Source organism: Anopheles moucheti, chromosome 3 (genome assembly GCF_943734755.1).
Source record: "Anopheles moucheti chromosome 3, idAnoMoucSN_F20_07, whole genome shotgun sequence".
In the NCBI taxonomy this organism is placed as follows: Eukaryota; Metazoa; Arthropoda; class Insecta; order Diptera; family Culicidae; genus Anopheles; species Anopheles moucheti.
Genome location: NC_069141.1, coordinates 79,185,353 through 79,208,896, shown reverse-complemented (window position 1 = coordinate 79,208,896; position 23,544 = coordinate 79,185,353). Strand labels below are relative to the sequence as shown.

General features: G+C 43.4%; 1 protein-coding gene across 2 annotated transcripts in view; it reads left to right on the top strand.

Annotated features, from left to right (window-relative positions):
* LOC128300726 (uncharacterized) overlaps window positions 1–23,544 on the top strand; it is a 30,565-nt gene that overhangs the window by 3,152 nt on the left and 3,869 nt on the right. The window contains exons 2-9 of one of the 2 annotated variants that reach the window (XM_053036896.1): window positions 16,676–18,580; window positions 18,692–18,991; window positions 21,072–21,164; window positions 21,903–21,950; window positions 22,039–22,142; window positions 22,218–22,352; window positions 22,454–23,192; window positions 23,264–23,468. In XM_053036896.1, coding sequence (XP_052892856.1) covers window positions 18,292–18,580; window positions 18,692–18,991; window positions 21,072–21,164; window positions 21,903–21,950; window positions 22,039–22,142; window positions 22,218–22,352; window positions 22,454–23,192; window positions 23,264–23,468 — 1,913 coding nt within the window. In that variant the 5' untranslated portion in view covers window positions 16,676–18,291. The remainder of the gene's footprint in view (window positions 1–16,675; window positions 18,581–18,691; window positions 18,992–21,071; window positions 21,165–21,902; window positions 21,951–22,038; window positions 22,143–22,217; window positions 22,353–22,453; window positions 23,193–23,263; window positions 23,469–23,544) is intronic. The other variant, XM_053036897.1, reaches the window with a different exon arrangement.

Below are 23,544 nucleotides of genomic sequence, written 5' to 3'. Positions count from 1 at the left end.
AAGGATAATTGAAAGTATTGATTTGAATCAATCCTTACCATAGATTCATATGAATGACTCTTTTCAAAAGATTTTTTATACAACCACAACAGTAGTTTTGATGGATATCGTAGATATCATATCGTATTTCTGGCTTGCTTAGACTTTATTTACTCGTAGAAGCCTGCGTGCGGTTGGGATTTCGGATTGGTCCGGATGGGGATTTGGACCGGTCTTGCGGTGTGAAAACCGGCGACATCGCTATCAATATACTACCACCGGGCCGCCCTCAAATATGCTCTCTTCATATTGGTAATGGAAATCCCATTGCAAATTCGCGATCCCTCCTCTTGACGCTTGACATAGGGGTTCAACTCCACAAACAACCCTGAGTCTAATTCGGAGTAGTAACCGGAGTCGATTCCATAGTCTAATGCAAAGTTGAATGCGGAGTTGCATCCGATGGGTCAATTTTGGAATCAATTCTCCCCCCACGTACTTCTGGCCAACTCAATCATCTTTTACCAATTTTCATCTGTTGGCAGACGATGAACATCTGCGCTTGAGCTCTCTTCAATTGGATTTAGTATGCATCTAATAAATGGTAACGGAATGTGTAATCTGGAGTCGATTCATTAATATACGGGAGCTATGGGATCTATGGGACTACTATACATGGGTACCATTAGTGCTGTGCTTAATGAATCTTTTGAGAAGTGTCATTCATATGAATCCATAGTGAGGAGTCATTCAAATCTTGAATCGACTCTCAAACGATTCATGATTTTTCCGAGCTTTAGCGGATCATGCACTTTTCGAACATATATTCATAGGTGGAGATCATTTACGTTGGATGATTCAGAAATCGTACAGGATTCATGAATCTTTGAAAGAGCGATTCAGATTCTTGCATTCGGTTCAAAGATTCGTACACAATCATCGAACACTAGGCAGCATCGTTCAAGAACTGTTCTTTGGTTTTGACTTTGCCGACAGTTGCTAGAGCGCATCCCTTCCAAAGAAGGCTTAGCTTGGTAGAAAGCAAATCTGCTATGTATATGAGACAAGGTCCAGGCGAGATTTGAACTCGGGCTAATGCTATTAAAATGTAGACACTTTGTAGCCTCTCTCGGTACGTCATTCCGAACCGTGATCTCCGTTCGTATGGCGCATGGCCTCTTGCACACAACACAGAACCGGTAGCGTGGAAAGGTTCGCTGTCTTGCTTGGGGGGGGGGGGGGGGGGGGGGGGGGAGAGAAGACCGTATACGATCAGCACCATCAGCAGCAGCAATGCGCTGTATTCTTCAAGCGTGTTGTCTATAACCACCCGCGCCTTAATTTGGCCGCGCGGTGTATCAGCGGCACCCCTTTACTTGCCGCGATAACCCACGGAATGTCGTCTGTGTGCGTGTGCGGTGGTGGTGTTGGTTGATATAAATTTGAATATTTTCTACACCGCTTGTGCGCCTCTGCGCTACAGTTTTTGTTGTTGCTGTTGTGTTGTGGGGATTGGTGGTGTATTCGTTGAATGGTTCGGCGGGTTGGCGATTATATTTCTAGCCACATGGTTAGGGGTGGATGGGGGATGCGAGAGAGTGTTGGAGGGGAGGGAGCGAGAGGAGTGGTAGCAGCACCGCAGGGAGGCGGACACCCCACACAATACGGCTGCGCTGCGGAAGTTACCTTCGGGCGACGGATTCATGATCGTCGATTCTACACACGCACATGTGTCTAACGCTCCTTGGCCGCGTCGTTTCCCTATAGCCTACTTATACATACTCTTGTGCGGCGGCAGCAGCAGCAGCAGAGCACAGTCGATCGTTTGTGTGTCGCGCACGATGGAAGTGTACGCTTTTAATGTCGCGTTGTTAGGAGCGGGTAATAGGGGGGTGGCTAGGAAGGGATGGTTTTTTTTCCGAATGATCAGATAGTATCTGTAGGGTTGTTGGAGGGGTTGATGGGGAGGGTGTGCCGTATTGTGTATGTTTCTCGGCCGCCTGCTGGTTGGTTGCTGTGTGTGTCGTCTACTCCTTCCGGAATTCAGCAGTCCGCCACCCTCTACAGGAAGAAGGGTAAGCGAAGTAGGAGGGGGATGTGTGGAGCGGGACAAGGTGTGTGCGCATTGAATTGGTGTGTTAATCACACCCATACACAGAGCCTGACGCGCGCCAACACCAACGAACGACGACACAGCCAGATGCACACACATGCACACGCAGAGGGGTCTCTCTCTGAGCATTGGGTTCAGGGGGAGGGGGTTGGTATGAAAAGGGCGATGGTGGGGAGGGCGTATGGGGCGAAATATATGTTTTCCATCAAATGAAACACACACCACCAACGAGAAAGACGCCTGCTTGGATAGAGGGATGTTGATGATGATGATGAAGAGGTGTCGTGCGGTGGTGTTGTGTGATGTCGTCGTCATGCTGCTCTGTTGTATGAGAGGAGGGGGTGAGGGGGGGGATTGAAGGGAGTAGAGGCGAAAGTCAATCGAAAAGTCGAATCTAATAGCATATATGCAAAGCAAAGGCAAAGGGGGAGAGAACGAAATGAACATATAAAAAAAGAACCCCTCACACATCCAAGCAGGCAACCGACCATCATCATCATCATCACATCGTCAAAGCAGAAGCTGCTGCTGGCTGTGCTGTTGCTGCCGTTTTGGGGTGATTTTCGTTGCCGTTTGGGGTGATGCCGTTGGGGTGTCTCTCTCGTTGCCGAGCGAGCGAGAGCGCACCGTTGGAAACGTCAGAAATGGTACAGTTTTGAATGGACGGACGGACTGCGTGCGCGAAAAGCGACAATTGCGCCCCATTCGGTGCGAGAGCGCGAAAGAGAGAGAGAGAGAGAGAGAGAGAGAGAGAGAGAGAGAGAGAGAGAGCGAGTGATAGAAGATTTCGGTTTTCGAAAAAGGTGTGCCGTGTCGCGGTGGGTGTGTGTGTGCGCGCGTGAGAGACGTAATATGGAATGGGAAAGGGAAGGAGAGAGGGGAGGAAGGGGGCGCGCGGGGAGCAATTTGTCCTTGAGAAAGGAACCACGGTTGCTCTTGCCTGTATTGGCTGGCTGCTGGGTTGCTGGCTTGTTACTGCTCTTGTTGCGCTTTACTTTTTCGCCTGTGTGTGCTGACTCTCTGCCGGCACGCTTACGTGCGTGCGTTGGTTTAGTATCTCGAGTTGACGAGTTGAGTTGACCGAGAGCCGGTTTTTTCGCTTTTTCGGTCGGGAATTATGATTGAAGCGGGGAAAGAGAGTAGCAGATTAATATTTTGAAGCAATTCGACGATTTATTTCTTACTGTTTGGATGCTTTGGAGATTGTAGGGAATATCGGAAGTTTTTTTAACTTTGTGGATAAAGATTTCGGCTTTGGTTTGCCGTAGAAGATGTTTATATTGGTAGCAATGGGACAGTACAGCTTTCCAAGGGGCAGCCCTAATAGCAAAGAAAAATGGAAAATATTCAAGAATGGTGCTTTATTTTTGGGGCAATTTGTTTCAACTCGCTCTCCATCCTCCACACACACACACAGACATTTACAGTGGAATTAGCGGAAGTGTTTCTGAACCCGGGGGCCAAACTTGTGTCAGCCCCTAAGGGAATGCGTTTGTGTGTGTGTGTGTGTGTGTGTGCGTGGTTTATATTCTAATACACATTTTTTTAGAACGCCATTTGGTCGCCGGTCTCTTGTATGCGGCGAACTCTCGCGCGTCCGTAGGGTGTGTATGGGAGAGTGTATTTGTGTGCCTTCATCCCCTTACCGCTTTTCCTACTTCCCCGTGGTTCGAACACCGGTTCGTCCATGTGTGTCCACACATTGCATAATTTGTGCTGCCGGGGCTCTCCACGGGCTGTGTGCGTGTGTTATTCCATAGGGTTCTTCTTCTTGTCGGCTCGCCGATATTTGCCTCTTTGTGGATATGTTTGCTCCCTAATGCCTGTGCAAGGGAGCACTTTTGTCAATCAGGTTGACGTTGACTGTGTTGGAAGGGGTTGGAATATTCTAGTGTGGAAAAGGGGTGGGATGGAGAGGGAGGGGGAGGGGGGGGGGGGGGGTTAGATTTGAAAGGACGAAAGGATGTATGCGCAAGGATAGAAGAGGGTGGTAAAGAGTGAAAGCGAATGTGGACGAGATGACAATAAATGTTGCATAGAAACCGATTGTTGATCGATTCTCCTCTCTCTTTCTCTCTCCTCGCGCTCTCTCTCTCTTACGTTCTCCCTCGCTCTTTTGATGGCCAAAGTTATCGGCTCATAAAAATCTGCACACACACACACACACGCATGTACTCTGCCGCCCAATCATTCGTCAGTAGTGATTCTTTGTCCGGATTGAACTGGTTCGTTTGTATTTTTTTGGAGGGTTTTTGGAGGGTGAGCAACTTTTTTTCCTTCTCCAAAATTACCTCCCTTTGAAGAAGGAAAACAAAGGGTTTTGGGTTTTTTTCCTACGGGGAAGCAAAAGAAATACCATGTTCATTATGGATTAGTGATGTAGTAGGGGTGGGGAGAATGGGTGGGGGGGGGGGAGGTTTGAGCAGGGGATATGCTCAGTTTAAAAATCTTCTTCCATTGGTAAAAACACACATCCTTTTTCGAAACGCGATTTCACTTTCCATAGCACAGCTGTATGTGTGAGTATCATTCCATCCTTTTCAATCAAATACCATCGGGCCCTTCGCTCCCCCACCCCAAACACTTTAGCCCATTCATACGGGATCGCTTGTTCTTGTTGCATTTGCGCGAGCGAGATGGAAAAGGGATGGGATCCGCACGGTTTATATAGCTCAAGGTCGTTACCGACACCTGCGTGTGAGCGAGAGAGACCGCGAGAGAGAACGAGAAAGGAGGAAATGAAGTATGCTGCCGTTGTCGTTGTTGACGTTGTTGTTGGTGGTGCGTTTGCTTTCTAATAAATTTTCCCTTTATGCTGCCGTGTGGAAGTTTCTTTGTTCTGTTGCTTGTTATTCCTGGGTTGGGTTGGGAAGAGGAGGGAGGGGAGGGGGGAGGGGGGGGGGAGTATTGAACATTACTCGGCGTTGGTATATGTGTTTTTATTTAGTTTGCGAAGCTGTGTTGTCATCATCGCTCATTCAATCTCACATGTGCGCTAGCTCTCCATACATTTGGAGCATTTTGTAATTGGTTTCGCAGCTTATGTGTGCTCCATTCATGATATCCTTTATGTTGCATGAACGAACGTTTATACTTCAACTACGACGCCATGTTGTAATGTTGATGAAAGGTTTTGGTAGTGTTGGTTATTGCACTGATTCAGATTCACGAGTTTTTTGATGACGATTAATGTACCTTCAAAGAGCCCCATTTCATTTCCAAACATTCTGCTTAATCTTGAAATCTTTCACTTCAATGTTTAATGAGATGTTTTCAATGTTTTGTCTACCATTTACGCTTATCAAATGCAGCCACTGTAAAAGAACACAATTCATCAAGTCACCACACCGAGGAACGAAAAGCTACAGAAGATAGTATTTCGTAACGGTAGTACATCGCATTAAGTTGTTTTTATTCTCTGGTTGGAGTTTTCCAATTAACTCCAATTCCCTTGATAAAAATAAAAAACAAAAAGAATTCGCATGAAAATTTGAATAATGCCGGTAAAATCGGGTCAACGCCATTCGGAATTTTCTCCTGCTACTGTCAAATTGGCGTATGTGTGCTTACACACACACTCTTTCTCTCTCTCTTTTCTCGCTCCGTACGAATTTTCTCTACGTACCGGAAACTGCTTTCCTTTGGGTGAAATGTGTCTGTTTTTGTGTAAAGTTTCTGGTTATGTTTCTTTTTTCTTTTTCTCAAATTCATGCTCATGCCATACCGTTTGATGAAGTGCGAGAAAAGCTAGTAGGGCGCATGCGCGTGGCTCCCAGTATAATGAGTCTCTAAAAACCTTCGTCTCTCTTTCTCTGCTGCTCTTCGCTCTTCGGTTTTTTTTCCACCCTCAACAACAAAAAAAACCTTCTCTTTGTGTGTCAGAATGTGTATGTGTTGATGATATTCAAATCAACTCGATGAAGGTGATGTGTTCCGCTCCGGAAGTCAGTTGCGAACACGCCGCATGTTTGCCCGCCGTGGGTGTAATCGTCTTGGAAAAGAAAGAAAAGTACCGGCTTGCCTCCGTGCACTGACACGACGCTTCCGGTTATACGCTCACACGGAAAGGCACGTGCACGCACACACACACATATACAGAGAGTTTCCGTTGACAGCGCACAGGTGTGTGTGTACAGGAGGCTTCCACCCGCACCTCCTCCACTGATGAAAATCACATTTCACGTGCTTGTCTCTTCTGTTGGCTCTCACCTTGAAACTGAAGTTTCCACGAATGCGCAAAGCATATTGAGAGAGAGAAAGAGAGTGAGAGTGAGAGAAAGAGAGGGTTGGGGATTTTCCATCACCTGTCAAATTTTCCAACGTCCGGCGTTTCCCTTTCATTAGCGGGCCCGCTCTCTTGATGATGCCACACTGTTCGGAAAAATCGTTTCAGGGCACCACATTTCATTGCTTCCACGTGCCCAAAAACCCCCACGCGAGGTGTGCAATGGCCAATGGCTTCTGCCGGTCGGTTTCTCCGTTTTCTTGCCGTGCAAAGTCGCTGCGGAAAACGACTCTTTGATGGTAAGCTTCCCCTTTTACCCAGGGGTCAAATGTTGCCAATGACCGCAAGCAAGCAGCCAGCAAAACCAGCTCGGGCGGGTTGTGTTGTAACGTTTGGTGCTGCCTTTCTTTGCTGCACCTTTTGTACAGAAGTGAGTAATGCCGTGTATGACAACCGTCACATCTTGCTGATATTGCCTTATCACCGCTTGATGGGATGATCCTCCATGCCGGATCAAGTGTTGCACACACAAAGGGGACAGCGGGGTGGAACGAACGGTCATGTAAAATAACCTTCAAAACAGATTTCACAGTGCACTGCCTTTTTCCTCCGTGGCACGGGAAAAGGTGTGTGAGAGATGTGCGTAAAGGTGGACGGCCATTATCGTTGAGTTGGACGATGCGCCCCCATCGCTATGTCGATTAAATTAGATATAGCACAAATAAAAAGAAACGCAAGTGTGAGGCTAATAATCATAATAATATCGGAAGCTTTCTCAACACCGCAAAGAGAGAGAGAGAGAGGAATTTCTTGACATTTCCAACGGTCAACAGACGATTTGTTTCAAGGACTTTCTTTCTAAGACGAGAACGAAAAAGGTTGAACGTGAACGGTGTGATATGACCACACTAGTTCCACTCGCATCCCACATGGGCTTTTGTTCCCTGTTCCGTTCTCTTTGTGTTTTTCCTTTCATCACAAGATGTGTAAAATTTAATGTTTGCTTTGTTCCGTAAATTTCCGCAGCGATTTGGCGCATTTGCAGCGAATCATTAGCACACATTATCATAAGGTTGTGCTGGAATATTCTCATATCGGCATTGTTGCAATTTTAGGGGAAAAAATTGTTCTTTACAGGGGTTTCTGGCTGGGAACGAATTGTCCTTCCAAATCACCTGAATGTCCTTGACGTCCTTGAATGCAAAAGTTCGAATACTCAACTTTTATCACGATATATTAATTCAATCTCGTAATGCCGGGTGAATTCGGTGATTCGGATTCATAAATCTAAATGGATGTTTGTACTGTATAAATGAATCTGATTCTTTATTTCAAAGATTCATTAATCCTCTGAAGCATGCAACATTTGTGAATCCCCCTCCACCCCTGAGGATTCATGATTCTTTTGAGAGTCGATTTCTAATTTGAATGACTCCTTAATAAGTTTCATATGATTGACTCTTGGCAAAAGATTCATTAAGCACAGCACAAGCTTAATTACATTGTTTAGGCCTAATCTTCGATCATACACTAAGCAAAAGAAATAAATCAAAAACTCTAAAAACTTCATTCCGGTGATCGTAGACTTCGAACAACTTGTATCAACTTTTTGCATTGGATAATTATTTGTGAAATGTATCTGTTGGAATTTATACGTTACGATTAGGAAAGATTTCATGAATTTATGTGTTGTATTTGTTACCCTTTGACAACACTACGAGCTAGCAGTATAAACGGACGCGTCATGACAGATTAGGAACACTAGAGAATTGAAACGAATGAACTACATGTAAAATGAATTTATGGAACGATCGAATAAACAGTTGAAAATTGTAAGCCCGCGAGAAAGGACATACACACCGCGGATAAATCACATTATTGGCTACGCCACATTTTACCAAATTTTAGTGGTTGTACCCATATTAAGATATCCATATCTGGATGTCCACTAAACCATCGAGTCCCAGTAAACAAATTGATCAGATGAATTGAACATATTTTCCAATACAAATTCCTTCCCATATAGTTCCAGCAAAATGCCCACATTCCGCCACACTGAGGCAGATTGATTGATCAGCTTTTTCTAGATATGGGAAGCCCCCGTCATCGTCATTATCCTTCACACACCCATATCAGCTCCCACATACTCCAAAGTGCGCTTTTCCGCTGTCATACGTGTATTGTAAAGCAAAAAAAAAAAAACAGGTATCCAAAACCCCCTGGACCGTGAATGTGAGTAAGAGGGCGGCCCGTCCCGTTTGGTTCCTTCCGACACAATTTTCACGGTGTGTTTGAACAGCTTGTTCGTCTAGCGATCGTCTCGTCAAGATTCGGGACCGGTGATGATGTGCCAGTCCCCAAAGTCTCCAGCATGTAGCGGGGGGTGGAAGGAAGGGGGGGGGGGGGGGTACACGAGCCGACAAGTGGCAATCTTGGTGGAAACTCATTAAATTCTTGAAGAATGCACACACACACACACACAGGCGCGCTCCCCCCCTTCACGCCGAGAGGGAGATGGAAAAGGACCGGGTGTGTTGTTAGGTTTGTATTTTATCGCGCCAAGACAATAAATAAAACTATATTTAGATAGCTGTTGCTGATTCCGATCCGGCGACCTTGTTCCACCGAACACACAACGCCGGGGCTCGTCCAATTCTCCCAACCGTGTTCGCTCGCGCGCTTGCCATCCGTTGTCCGCTACCGGGGGAATGGGATTATTGGGTGGAGAATTGGAAAACCCTGCACATGATACCGATTAGAGCGATGGTGCGAATTATGGGCGGTGATGGTGCTGTATCTCTGATAATCAATCGATTGTCAACTGTCGTCTGGGTTGTCCTTTTTTTTACGCTGATTTGTCTGTGTGTGTGTGTGTGTCTAAACGCAACATGAGACCTTAAAATGAGACATTTGCTGGTGGTGTTCTTACAGCTATGGCTATTATTAAGCCCATTTTTAAATCTGTTCCGTGCTCAGTTAAATCATCCTAATGCGTTTGATCAATACAACTCCCCCTACCCCACCTTCTGAGGGCCGCTGTTACGATCCTCGAACCCATTACATCCTTCAAGAATCTCTCATGATCACTCGTCTCTGTTTGTGTTTGATCACAGGGGAAAGGAGGGACGCCGGGTAATGCCGAGAGAGAAGGGGGAACCAAGCTGTCTGCTTTCCCGCTCCATTATCACACCTCTATTTGCGATGGGTGTGAAAAGCCAATTTTTTGATAGCGATAATCAATAAAGTAAAATCTATTAATTCCGAGGCAAATGTGTAATCTTTTGGTCATGCAGTTTTATTGTTGTTTTCTTTTCGTTTTGCATGTCCCGGGTGTGTTGTGTTCAGCCATCCACTTCCACCCGTACATAGCGTACAATATTGATTGCTAATTTTGCCACGACGGTGTTATGTGCCGGGTGTGTGTGTGTGTGTGTGTGTGAGTGGAGCAGATGATTTGTACTCCCAAAAATGGGGAGCACAAAAAAAAAGTGCGAAGTAATAAAACTTTTTTTTTAGCAAATTCCCTTTTTGCCCCTTCTTTTCTCTGCTACTGCTTCATCGTTTTTGGATGCGTTGGACATCCCCCCCCCCCCCCCATCGTCTTGGGGGTGATTCGGTATGATGGTACACACACGGTGTGTAAATGAGACTGACGCGCTTTGCTGTATGCTTCCGATTCAACATTGAACGATGTTTTAATGGGATGGGTGGCAAAATTAGGTCGCACGGTCCCGCCTGAATGCTTTGTTGAAAGATTAGTTGTGTATTTATTCTATTTGCGGTTCTACTCAAACTTTTGTTTCGTGCGATCAAGGGGAAGCGATTAATGGTGTGGGGAAGATTGTAGAAGGGCCACCGCTTTATTGCGCTGTTTGGTTGGATTTTAGTTAGTTGTGCTTCCGAATGTAAATGATCTGGTGAGCTTCTTCCTTTTGCAGAAGCTGCTTTATTAAGTTGCTTATCTAAAACACGTGCACGTACCATATAAAATGAATGTCCACAAAAAGGGTACTCCCAACGTCATCAACACAGTGTGAGGGTGACGGTGAGAGTTGGTGCTATATCTCTGCCCCGTACCCGGATGTCTTTAAGCTTTAACCCTGCAACCGTTCATGTGTGTTCGGTGGTGTATGTGGTCCACTTTTCACCGAACGCTGATACGCCGCTAATCTCGATAGGGATTTGATTCCGCTTCTTTTGTTTTCTTTCTCACGTTTTTGCAAATTCATCCATAGCCGCTGGAAAAATTCTTCCTTTCTCCTTTTTATTTTCAACCGCACCTCAGCCTTGATTAGCACAAACGAAGATAATCGGTCACAGAAGGAGTTTTCTGCGCGCAACACGATGCCAGATTGTTTTTTTTTGGGTGGTGCGTCAGAGGTTTCGTTGGTACTTCACCGTGGTTTTGATAAGGGCCCCAACTGTGATGCAGGGTAGTTATTCAATCCGCACAGCGAACGCGCCTCGGTAAAGGGTGTGTTGGCTTCTTCTGGCGGTGGAGGAGAGATCCGATCCTCCGATGTGTTCGTTTCTACTGCTACACTCTGCGCCGGTAAACTTTTAATCTTGTTTCATTGGCGGCCAAACAGTCTCGTGTTGTAAAACGGCATTTCTGGCGAACGATTATCGCAACCTGGGCGCGCGAGCAGTATCATATTGGGTGTAAAAATAAGTTTTAAACCCAACCAAATACAAATGCACCAAATACACAAGTCATATTGGGTAATTATTAAGGTATATGGACCTCTTGAGAAGCTTCATTTCAGTTCGAGAATACTACTTAAGTTAATAATTGAAATAGTCATTTAAAAATGGCATGATAATATAAAATAGCTAATAATATACATAATTTTACCAATAGTTTGAGGAATTAAATACACATATATTTTTCGGATGTTGGTGGGATCGGTTTTTGGGTTGTCTATTACGAACCTACTACAAGAGAAACTTTTTGATGAGTTGCGATTGCTGTTTTGTTAAAAAATTCCCAAATTTGTGTATAAAATTTAACAAAAAAAAAGGGTGGGTGTCCTTTTGTTTTTTAGTAAGGACCTTACCAAATAAATGTAAACTTACGCGTACACCTTATACACGGCGTTTCACTTTGATGCGTTCGCCGAAGAACTTTATCTGTGTGTCAAATGTCAAGGTAAGCAGTATATTGCGCTCGAGATTAATGCTGCATTACGTTTATATTTAATTCTGCTGGCTTATGCTGAGTGTTAGCTTGTGTTAGCTTTTAGCATCGGAGGGAAGAAATGTAGTGTGAACAATAATAATTGTTTGTACGTGGATTAGTAACGATTACAAAAATAAAAACAGTAGTAATTCATTCTATTGGGGGTTTGTGCCATTTTAAGAGAAATAAACGAATGTTATGAAACTGCACTGCCGAGGATCGAGCGGATCGGAGTAGTGTGTTTGTTCGTAACGAATTTGCTCGTAACAACCGAGTTGCCGAGCAACTGGGCTATACACGGATGGATGATTGTAGTCGCTTCCCGCCGTACTGATTAGGATCAGTGTGCATAAATTTATTTCCATGCACAATAAAGATAGTGTGGATTGTAGTAGCAAAGCAAAACAAAATCGATTCCAACACTTCCCTGTGAAGTTGGTTCTCTGCTGCACTTGCGATGTGCGTTCCGTAATTATAGCCAATCGTGCTCGAGTGAGTTCGTTCACTTCTTAGGCAGAAGATCGTTTCCTGTGTCTGCCATGTGGAGGGGTTGATGTTTGTCCGCTTCTTGATGAGAGTGGGTTAAAAATAGTGCACTTTTTAATGCTCTGAATCTGTTTTACAAATCTTTTCGATTTAATTCTCCGGGTCTGTAATATCATTCGTTCCCCCTTCTTTGCGAATAACCGGTAAAGCCGGAATAGGAGTTTGACTATCACTTGGTGTAAGCGCTCGTTTTGCCGGCCAATGTCTCCCGATAGTCTGCATCGAAGCGACGACCGGTCTGATAAAGAATGGTATCCATTCATTCTGCGAAGAACGAGCAACGCGAGAAAAAAGGGAAAGGGTTTCGGATGATAAAGGCAGCGTCTGGTAGACGTTAGGTAGGACTGGTTGGGAGGTAAAGATGTTAAAAAAAAAATAAAATGATAAGAGATAAGCGAACGCTTGTGGGGTGTACCTATATCGGGCCCCGAACGGCGAACTGAGGAGTTGCTTCAGTTGTTCAGCCGGTTGGGGGTTTAGACACGTTAGATTCCTTCCCTATCGGCTATGGAAATGGAACGCGCCTGCAGCGATGGATCTGCTCCCCAGTTCCCCAGTTCCCAATCAGCGTGTCTGGCGTGCCTTTTTCTTTCGCTGTTATCGCGCTATCTGGGTTCGTCACTCAACATTTGCACATTTGTGGAGAATGTAATGGAAGCTTCAGTGTGTGCCTGTGTCATCGAAATATTCGTCTAAGCAAAAAAAAAAAAGAAAAGAAAGACATACAGTGCTTGGCAGAAAAATAGAACGTCTGTGTATGTAGAGCGAGTGTGGGAAATTTTGGGAATCGTTGTTTAATCAGGTGATTGGTTGAGCAGATGGTCCATATGGCATACCGTTCCGCAGCAGTAACATCCGCTTGATACGAATGAGGCGAAGGACCTTTTCGAGGTTACAGCTGGATAAGGCAATACAAAAGAAACGCTGTCTATTTCAGATAAATTTAGCTAAGCAAATATGCAAGCAATGCAATTGCACAAATGCACAATAATAGATTTCAGTTCGTTCGTATTTCTTCTTGAAACACGCCAACGGGATTTGAAAACCATTTTTTTAATCGGACACTACCTTCCATAGTACAGCGCGTGGGTTACCAATTTCTCAATCACGGTCAAAGGTGTAGTGCTTACATCATTAAGAAAGAGTCATTCAAATTAGGACTCGATTCTTTGAGGATTCATGAATCTTTTAAATGGTGATTCAGATTCATGAATCGGAATTAGATTCACTCAACACTAAGCAAGATATTAAAGAAACTGGTAATTTTTGGTAAAACATTCTCCAGGAGTTTCGCTGTGAGAGTCTGTTGGACTCCACACTCTTGGCTTCATGTCGTTGATTTGACTCATTTGACCGACCCCTTGTTTCGCACTTTCGAAAAAAAAATGTGTTCCTTAATTATAAATTCATAGCTTCGCTTTGATTTTCGATATCAGTTTCACAATATTCCGCAACCGTGCACCGATTGGATGATAATTCTCCGGGGGACACACAGAGCCCCCACAGGCAAGCAGTTGCGTTTAAAGCTCCCATTAAACAAAAAAAACACACACAAATAAAAAAAAAGATTAAATAGAGGGAAACATATTCGCAGTTTTCCGTACTACCCTTGGGAAGTGTGCCTGAATTGCGTCGTTTTTTCAAAAGTGGCAGACCATTGCGAGCATATATATATTTATATAACGTTGCGATGGTAGTGTGTGCGCGAGTCGCGGAATTGCGCGTCGTTTGATTCCTAATTCTTTCCCTTGCTACGCTCGCTGACGACCGATGACGACGAAGTTAACGCCGGGGAGATCGGTGGAGCCGGTGATTGATCGTGCAGTGGAGAAGTTTTGATCTTGAGCAGGAAGGAAAGAGTGCCAGAACCGGGCCCCGGGCCGCTTGTTTCTATTCGGAGTGTGATGCATGCTGCTGACAAATGTGCAGATTCCGCTGGTAAAAGTCAGGCAGATGTTTTGGGTGGATACGATAGTGGAATGCTTATTTTTACAATATTTCAAAAAAAATCTTTAGGAAAAGCGTATTTAAGCTGTGCCCTTGATGACGATAACTAAATGCGAGTTTGGTTGCAATTATTCGTGAATGGAGGATTATAAAACATAACTTCGTTTGTTTGTTTTTCCTTATCGTTGGTTGTTTGTTTCCTTCTTCATGTTAGTATCGCTTAAAATTTTGTTTTGTACCATATGGAATTTTCATCTTGATGTTGGTACGGTTAGTACTCCAAAATTCTGACGGCACTGTAATCAATTTGACTGTTTCGAACACAAACAAATGCACTTAACGAGGAGTGTGTCACTACATTTTGATAAGCAGAGAACCAGTAAGGCAAAAAAAAGAACAAACGCAAGGACAATTACAAAAACAAACACATACAAATTACACATTACTTGTTGACACACATTTTTATAACTATAGAGATAAAGTGTCGCGCGGACCGAAAAGATGTGCATTACAGATTGTTTATGTTTTACAATGACAATTGTGTTGGGAAAGATGTACAAAATCACACACAGCTGTAAAACAAGATCATTGAAAGATATTCAATTAAATTGGGTTTACATTCTATAATGAGATTGAATGCATAAGGATGGTTTGTTCGTTCCGTGGTTTGTGTCCAACACACTGCAGTCCCAGAAGGTTGATTCCTTTCCGGGGCCGGGGACTATTTTTGTTGCGTGGTAAAGCATACAGGGAACTTAGAACTGAAGTGTTAGAACTGAGCTGATTTCTAGTTTAAACTGAGGTGTGTGTTTAGGTAGAATTTTGGAGTTTTTTTTCTAACTTTTTGGAAATTTAGCTTAGCGAATGCTTAGCAAATATACCAACAGAACCGTTTTAATGACGTTTATACAATAGTTCAACTTAAAGAGAATGGATAAATGGCTTCCACTTTACCACTGTAGGAACAATTCAATCAGAAACGGATCCGACTTTATCAGATAAATAAAACATAATCTCTGATGTTAGCCCGTGCAGCTTAATAGCCAAGTGCAACGTGCGGGAGATGGGGTTTTGGATCGGTCCTATCGTGTGGAGATAGGCGCCACTACCAATACACCACCGAACCAACTCGCAGAATGAGAATAAAAAGCGTTCAAAAACTATATCTGCCTCAGTTACCGACTTAGTTTGTTGTTGGCTCATAAAGCTTGTCCCTTTCGTTGCACTATCCCAAATACCCCCACTCTAACAACTTAATGTAATACAATATAATGCAAATCGACTCTTCGGATGCTTGTTTACTACTACTGCTGCTGCTGCTGCTCTGTCGGTATGCATTCCCTGCCGTTCCGAAAATGCGATCAAGTGTGCAATGAATAATTATTACGTGCATACATCGTGGCAGTCAGGCAGTTGTCCTGCGGTGTGTTGTAGCCCCGCCATCTGAGTGTGTGTGTGAATGCACCGGTGGTTGCACATCAAGCAATATGAATGGAATGGAGCATCTTCTAACAGTGGGGAGGAGACCACATTGAAGATGAGGAAGAGAAGCATGGGACGCGCGGGGAATAGAGAGAGAGAGAGGTTCAAAGGGAAATAAGTACGATAATGATGATGCTCGAGTTTGATTGCACGTCCGCGTCACTCCACAAGACGGGAGATATGCAGTGCGTGCGTGGGCGGATGGCGGGTGGAGGACCGCGCAAGACGACTCCTCTTTTGTTTTGTGTTGTCAATTAAAGGAAAGATGAACGATCACGCTGATGACGTACGTTACGCGCATTCGCGCGAGTTCCGTGGACCGCAAACAGCGAACGTATAAAATGTCAATCGGTGTGGTCAACGATTGTACGATCACAGGGCGCAATCAGCTTTGGGGAAATGAAGCGGGGTGGGATGGTGGTGGATGGTAGAAACCGTCAAACAATCGTGGGTAAATCGTGTGGCCACTATCGTGTGTGGGGTGAGGTGTTCTTTTTTTGATTTTTATTTTGTACGGATCGGTCTGATGAATGTTTACCGATCGTCTCACTGTCCATCATTTGCTTGTTCAGCTGCTGGTTTGTGTGCGTGTGTGTTTGACTATACGCGTATAATTTATCGGTTCCAGTTCGGTGCGACTCGTGTGTGGAATAAATAACGTCGTTCCAGCTTCTTTGCCGACGAGAATTACGCTATTATTCCATCGCACATTTGCCATTGAGTGAGGCCCCCGCCTACCCGACAGGAATGATATGTGCTTGTGGCTTTTTTCCTCGCTGGTAGTGATTTTAATAACAATTGTTTGTTTGCTGTCGTTAGCTAACTAAATAATGACACAGAAACAAGGTATGATTTTGCAGCAAAACAAAAACAAAACAAAAGAAAATAGGAAAACATTTATATTTACAGTTACACTCAACAATGAATCATTTTGTTTGTTTGCTAAACAATGAAATGGTAATGCGTGTACCGTAACTAAATATTATACTATTATACCAAGGTTAAGATACATATTTAATAAATATATATTTTTTGTCCACAACCGCGCTACATACAGTGCATTTATTCATAAATTATTGCCAATATTTTTAAAATGATTAATTTACCATTGGTGACTTCAGGAGTAATCAATCAGAATTAAAATTTTGTGTTGCTTGAAACTTACATTCGAATCGTTCTTTTTTATACTTCTCTCTTCTTTTAGAACATGCATCGTTTGGGTTGTGTGCAACCACCACTACACTACGGCAGCTCTGTCACGAACGTAGGCAAACGGTTTCCGACGTGCAGCGGCAGTAACGCCGGTAGTGCCATCATCCTCCACAGCAGTTACTACGAGGCGGCCACTACCAATCCCACGGCAACGGCCCACAGTGACGATGATGCATCGCTAGAAGCGAAAGTGTAAGCTTTCCTCGTGAACAACTATGTGTGCCTTATCTCATTGCGAAACGCAACGCTAACACTACAAAGCCGACGATTCTCGTCAGTAGGGGGATCCGAAACCCAGCACAAGCGCGCGCACCAGCTTCTGTACGATATACAGGGCCACAAACACCAGCATCATCAATTCTCTATCCTTCCCCCCTTCATGAAACATACACCACAATTCCCCCGAAGGCACTCTTCCATTTTGGAGCGGCAACTACAAAACCAATAGAAAAAAAAAGAAACAAAGCCCATGATAGAACCGCGAAGCTGGAGATATACTGGATGTAAAATATAGAAATACGACCACACGTACAAATTGGAGAAGGGAGCAAGATTTGGCAAGAGAATAGGCCAAAAGAGAAAAGTGGAAGGCAGAAACAATCAACCCACAGTCAATCAATCGGATACGCAAAGAAGGAGGATCAGGATCACTTGAATACGAAGCCTCCTGGAAGGATACGACAAAACAAGCCGCTTCTTTACCTATATTATACTCTCTTTGCATCACCGACGTCCTTATCGGGTTTCCCCACTAAGCGAACTGGATTTATATACAGATTTACATTTGTAGTTTTATATTTTAATCAAACTCGAGTCCCAGTGTATCCTTTCATGCGCCAAAACCGGGGGTCTGAAAGCAGCGAATCAATCAATTAAACACACACACACCGCGTCAATGGTTGGCACATCTTCTGTGACGCTGTGGTCGTTGCAAATACAACGAATTGACGGTTGCTGTAAGCGAAAAACAAAGCCCTTAAGTTCGGAACAACAAAAAACCGGCACCATCAGTCAGCATCATAACGAGTGTTGTGGCCTATGGCAGTGAAAGGATCAGAATTTAACCATACAAAAGATACGTCCGGTTGAAGAGAGTGTTGCAGAAAACGACAAACAAAAAACAGTAATATAAAAATAATATTAACCCGTAGTACAACAAGCACTTGTCGTAGACAGGTGTGATTAGTATGTAACGTAAACACACATGCAAATATCCACAACGCCATACGTTAAGGGGGATCGAATCCTCGCAGGAAACTACAGAGTTAAAGAAGAGCAAGAAAAAACAAACCCATTCCCGTGTTCGGTACGAACGGGGGTCTGGCTTCCGGTTGTAAGAAGCAGTCAGAAAGGAAAGAAGGAAGAAGGTATCAATACTTCCTGTGTTTTGTGTGCAGCCCACCAGCTCAGACGTTTCGTGTTTCGCTTATCCAGCGAGGTTAGACGTCGCGCATGAAAAGTGTGAACGGCGCTGGTGCTGCACGCATCATCATCGTCGTAGTAGCCGGTCATAGGAGCGACAGCGCCGAAAGTTGCAGAAGGAAAACCGTGTGAACAACACTGTTTCAGGGTGCATTAAAGCCACTCGCATACTAAACGTCATTAGTAATGGAGGAAGGGCAAACACAGGCCCAATCGCAGGGGGAACAGCAGCCGAAGGAAGCACCGCCGTCACAGCAACAGCAAGGCTTCGGTGCGTACATCGCACTTGAGGATGATAGCGCTCCTCTGACGCTCGTAGACGAACTAGCCTTTGACAAGGATGACATCGTGCACGTGTGGATTCCGACGGTGGCCAAACCGCCCACCAGTACCGTCGCCGAAGGTGAGGGTGGTCCTCGAGTCGCCTGGTACAAGGCCACCAATGCTCGCACCAAGCAGACGGGTTACGTGCAGTGTAAGTAGATGATCAACGTTTACAAAAACAAAAAAAAAAAACGTTTGAAGTACGAAAAAAATGAACACCAAACTAGATTAAAATTGATAACGTCTTAATGTTTCTTTTTAGTGAGCAAACTCTCGCCGTTGGAAAACATCGACCCTGTTCTGTATAGCTCTGGAGCAGCACGGCAGTACCTGAGTAGCGTTTCCACCGGCGCGTGCGTATCTATTGGTTGCGCCTGCGTTGCCGGTGGTTTGCCGCAACAACAACAGCAGCAGCAACAGCCACAACACACCGCGATCTCTGACGCCTTTGGCGGAATGCGGCTGGGCGGTGGCACCACTCAGGGTACCGATACGACAACGACCAATGCGGAAGAGCTCTATGTCAAGTGCGTTACACCGGGTACGGTGCTGAAAGATCCAGGTAAGCTATAGACTATCCGACAGATAAAATTATCGTGTGTCCTTTTCTGTAAGTTCTGCTTAATTTCGTCCTTACAATTTTGGATTGGGTTTTGTGTCAAAGAATCAGATGTAATGCAATCGAACGAAGCTCTATTTGAGGATTTATTGGTTCAATTAAAGTTATACTACTATATATATTTCTAACACAGAAACAGCATTTGCTCAAAATTGATGCTGTGTATTAAATTTGTTATATAAACACCCAACAGTATACGTACAATTCACACGTTTCATAGTGCATTTAAATATCACCCCTCTCATCATCATAATTATTAGTTCATCTAATACCTTTCTGCACACACATCACCATCATCTACGTTAATTGTCGAGAGCTACACAAAAAAAAACTACACACGTTTCGGCGTGCTAGAAGCTATAATACTAATAGCTACATGACTGTTTGACTTACAGTTTTGTTTCCATTTAGTACAGAGTGAGAACTCTTTCGGTTCTAGGTTGTGCCCTGTATTTCATCAATTTTTCGCCCACTGTTGTGTTCGTCTAATTTGTTGTTTTTTTTTTTGTTGTGTTAAGCTAATATTTTGGCAATTATAAATGCTTTTCTTGGTGGGTTTTCTCTGGTTCTTGAATATTCCTGCACTTGCGGTGAAAATTGCAGCATGTGGATATCAGTTGTTTTATTTTATGTTTTTTTTCTTCAATAAACGAATTCTCGCCTTCCAACTATCACAAAAGGCCGTATATGTGTTAAAGTTTACATACGGCAACGGGTAGATCTTGCGCATATTCAATCCTCCGTTTGTAAGAGCGTGTTGGTGCAGATCAGTTAAACGATGTGTCAGTGCTCGTGCACTTTCGATTCTGCTTGCATACTGTTTCGTTTGTTGTTTCGGAAAAGCTGTTAGCTATTAGTAAATCCTTTACGAAATGTGCAAAGGTTTTTCATTTGCTTTGTTCATTAAATGCTACGTTCACGACCAACAGATATGCCTATTAAGGTTAGATTATTTATGACATTTTGTTCAAATTTATATAACAAGTGTGGAAGTATTGTTGAATCCTGTGCAATGCTACTACTACTCTTCCCAACAAAACTGCACCACCTTCGTTTAACGTTGTAATAATACCTCCTCACTGCAGCGAAAAGTGAGAGATAGAGAGAGAAAAAGCCTTTTGTTGTAGCGATCATTTAAAAAGTGATGGCGGGTGTTATTGCGTGTAAAATTATGTACTAAATGGAGTCATTAGCTTGTTACATAAAAAAAAAGCAGCATCACCTTCCAATCCGGTACATAAAAAGTAAATGTTATTCATATTCACTATAGTCCCACCAAGCGCATTGTTCGTTAAATTTATAATTCAGCATCGTAGTAATATGTGATGTTGTAATGAAATGAATATTTTAGATGCCGTTTATAGATTTGCCAATTATGCGGGCTTGATTTATAAAAGACACGAGAACATAAATTGATATCGAATGAAGAAAGCACACATGCTTAATTAAAGCTTGATGTTAATATAGAACCCCTTTTAAGAATACAATATTCGGAAATTTTGAAACCAAAAGAAGCATTCTCATATGTTGAAGCTAGTGGGTAAAAATTATGACATAAAACACGACAAAAAATGGGGAACGAAAACATTCGCCACAAATGTTGCTTTTCTTTGCAAACCTTCAAACATAGTCAATAGCTTTTGTGAAGAAATTTGTATGTCTTTACCACATTATGCGCGTAAGAATAAGGATATGTAAGAATCAAATTTATCCCAACATTCGAGCCGTCTTCTCGATACAAAGTTGATTTATACTTTTTCTCTTTTTATCTTTCTCTCTCTCTTCTCTCTTTTCTCTCTCTCTCTCTTTCTCTTTCTTTTTCTCTTTTCTCATAACAAAACACCCACCATTACCTTGTTGCCGCTTTCCTGTATTTCATTTTGTGTTTTTTTTTGTTTTTGTTGTATATTTTATGATTTTTTCTTTGTTAATAATCACTCCTTTTTCAACTTACGTGTACGAATTATTTCCATTTAAAAATTCCATAAAACATTACTTACTCTAACTTGTGAATGTTTCGTAGCACTAAAAGATGAAATGGCTAGTAGAACCAGTAATAACAGAGCTCACGCGACCGAGTTTGTTTATTTCGTAACACCCATTATTTGTTTGTTTTGTAAGTATAACGAAAAGAAGAGATAATACCAAAATTCAATCAAACTAAACCAACCAACGAAACAACAAGCATTCCGTTGCGAGGAGATGTCAAACGAATGAATGATAGAATGGATAAGAGAAATGTAGAGCGCATGGATAACTGACTGCACCCGACTCTCTTATTCGTATGTTTGCTATGTAACACTTTGGGATAAATGTGGATGGAAGTGCTGAACATGAAAATAGTGCAGATTATAAATTGAAAATGAATTATTGATTTGTTTTGCATCGTTTTCGCTAACTTTTACTTCGGAAACAAGATAATGTTAGGTCATGTTTGGTTGATTAATTTTGTTTAAAGTTTTTGATCAAATTTTTGTGAACGCAAAACAAAGGCGTACTGCTATTGGTGGTTTGGCTGGTGATTAGTGCGTTTTAGTGCAAGATGGAGGCGATAAAAGAGAAGAAAACGAGATTGAACTAACTCTATTGTTTGTTTGTTTGTTTGTTTGTTTTCCTTTTCTTTATTCTCTTCCTTTTTCTCGTTCTCTTTATCTCCTACTGATTCCCCTGTCTTATCTGTATTCCCCAAAACCAATCCTTGCTCTCTTTCTTCATGATCATCCCGTTTCCCCAATACTTTCGCGGCATCCTTCTGTATGAACATCAATTTTCTTTTCCCTCCTCCACTCCTTGCCTGTGGTTTCTACTGTTTCACGCGGCTCTCATGTGGCATCTGACGTCATCGAATGCTCAGGCCAGGACTACATCTGGGGGCTTGGAAGGCAAGGTGGACAGTGTAGAAGTAAGTATACCAATAGAATTGGTTTTTGTTTGTCCAATGTTTATTTACGTGGTTTCATTCTCACCTTATCTTCTGTCATTTGCAATAGACTGTTCAGCGTGTTTCCACGTCAATTGTCTACCGATGGCCTTGTATAGGCCGTGCCAAAGAAATTCGGAAATGAACATACCGAGTACTTTCAGAACGGAAAAGGTAAGCGATTGCAGCAGCATATACAATCGGCTGGGAATCGAATTCATTAATACGACTGTAATGTATTTTTTTCAGTCAATTAACGAATGGACAACGGAAAATGTGCTGGAATGGATGACCGCTGTTAATATGTATGACCATGTGGAGGTATTCAAAACGAAAGCTATAAAAGGCTGTGATTTACCGAATTTGGATCGTGATAAGCTTGAAGTAAGTTGAGACACATGTCATTTGTCAGTTGATTTTGGTAAACCATTGTCGAAACTGAGTTTTGTTAATTGTTAATTTGTTACGTCTGTGTTTTTTTTCAGCAAATGGGTATTAAGAATGATTTCCATCAGAATTCTATCCTGACGACGATTAGACAACTTCTGACGAGTGCAGACATGTCTGCAACGGCAGAACTGCCGACATTGCCTGCTTCGGCACACAGTACAGTAAACCTTTCGGCCGGCTCTGATCAACAGCATAACGGGCATAAGCTGATGAACGGTTCATTTTCGAAACAGCAAAAATGTGATATGTGCAAGAACTACCTGTTAGGATTGGTCCATCAGGGGCTGTTCTGCACCCAGTGTCGTTTGGTCGTACACCGGCAGTGCTCGGTGATGGGCCTGAAGCCATGCACTGCTCCAGATCGTGGCGCACAGCAACAACAGGCACAACAGCTTCCTTCCACGTATGGCAGCGGGTACATGCTTGGTGGGGCATTCCGCCAGGAGCACCAGCACATATTTGGCAAGAGTCTCTGTTTGCTGTTCGACGCCCAGCAGCAACCTACACCTCAAATCGTGGCAGATCTCTGTACCAGTCTGGAAAAGAAGGCCATGATGGACAAAGGACTTGACCTGTACGTTGTGTACCGTACTACACCGGTTCGGTATGACGAGGTGAACAAACTGCGCGACGCACTCAACGAGAATCTGCTCAATATTGATCTGAACGGTTACACGCCGGAATGCGTTGCAACGGTGCTGAAGAAGTTTTTCCACGAGCTGCCCGATCCACTCATACCGGTTACATTGTACCAGTCGTTTATCGATGCATCAAGTATGTGGTAAAATGTCGTTCACAGAAAGGATCACCCTGTACTGATCGTACTTTCACTTTGATTTCCGCAGTGCTCGATGACCAGCAGGCTGTGGAACGTATGAAGGCGATTATACAAGACATGGCACCACATCACAACAAGACGTTGCACTACTTCATGCGGCATCTGATCCGAATCTGTCGGTTGCAGTTTATGCGCGGAAACAAACAACAGCCAACGATGCTGTTGCAAAATTGGTGCCATATTTTGATGCGCCCAGCGTGGGAGAGGATTGTGTAAGTAATGCGTGTTTTTAAACAAGCAGCATTAAACAAGAGTTTTGTTTGCACCTTTGGCTAATAATGATAATTC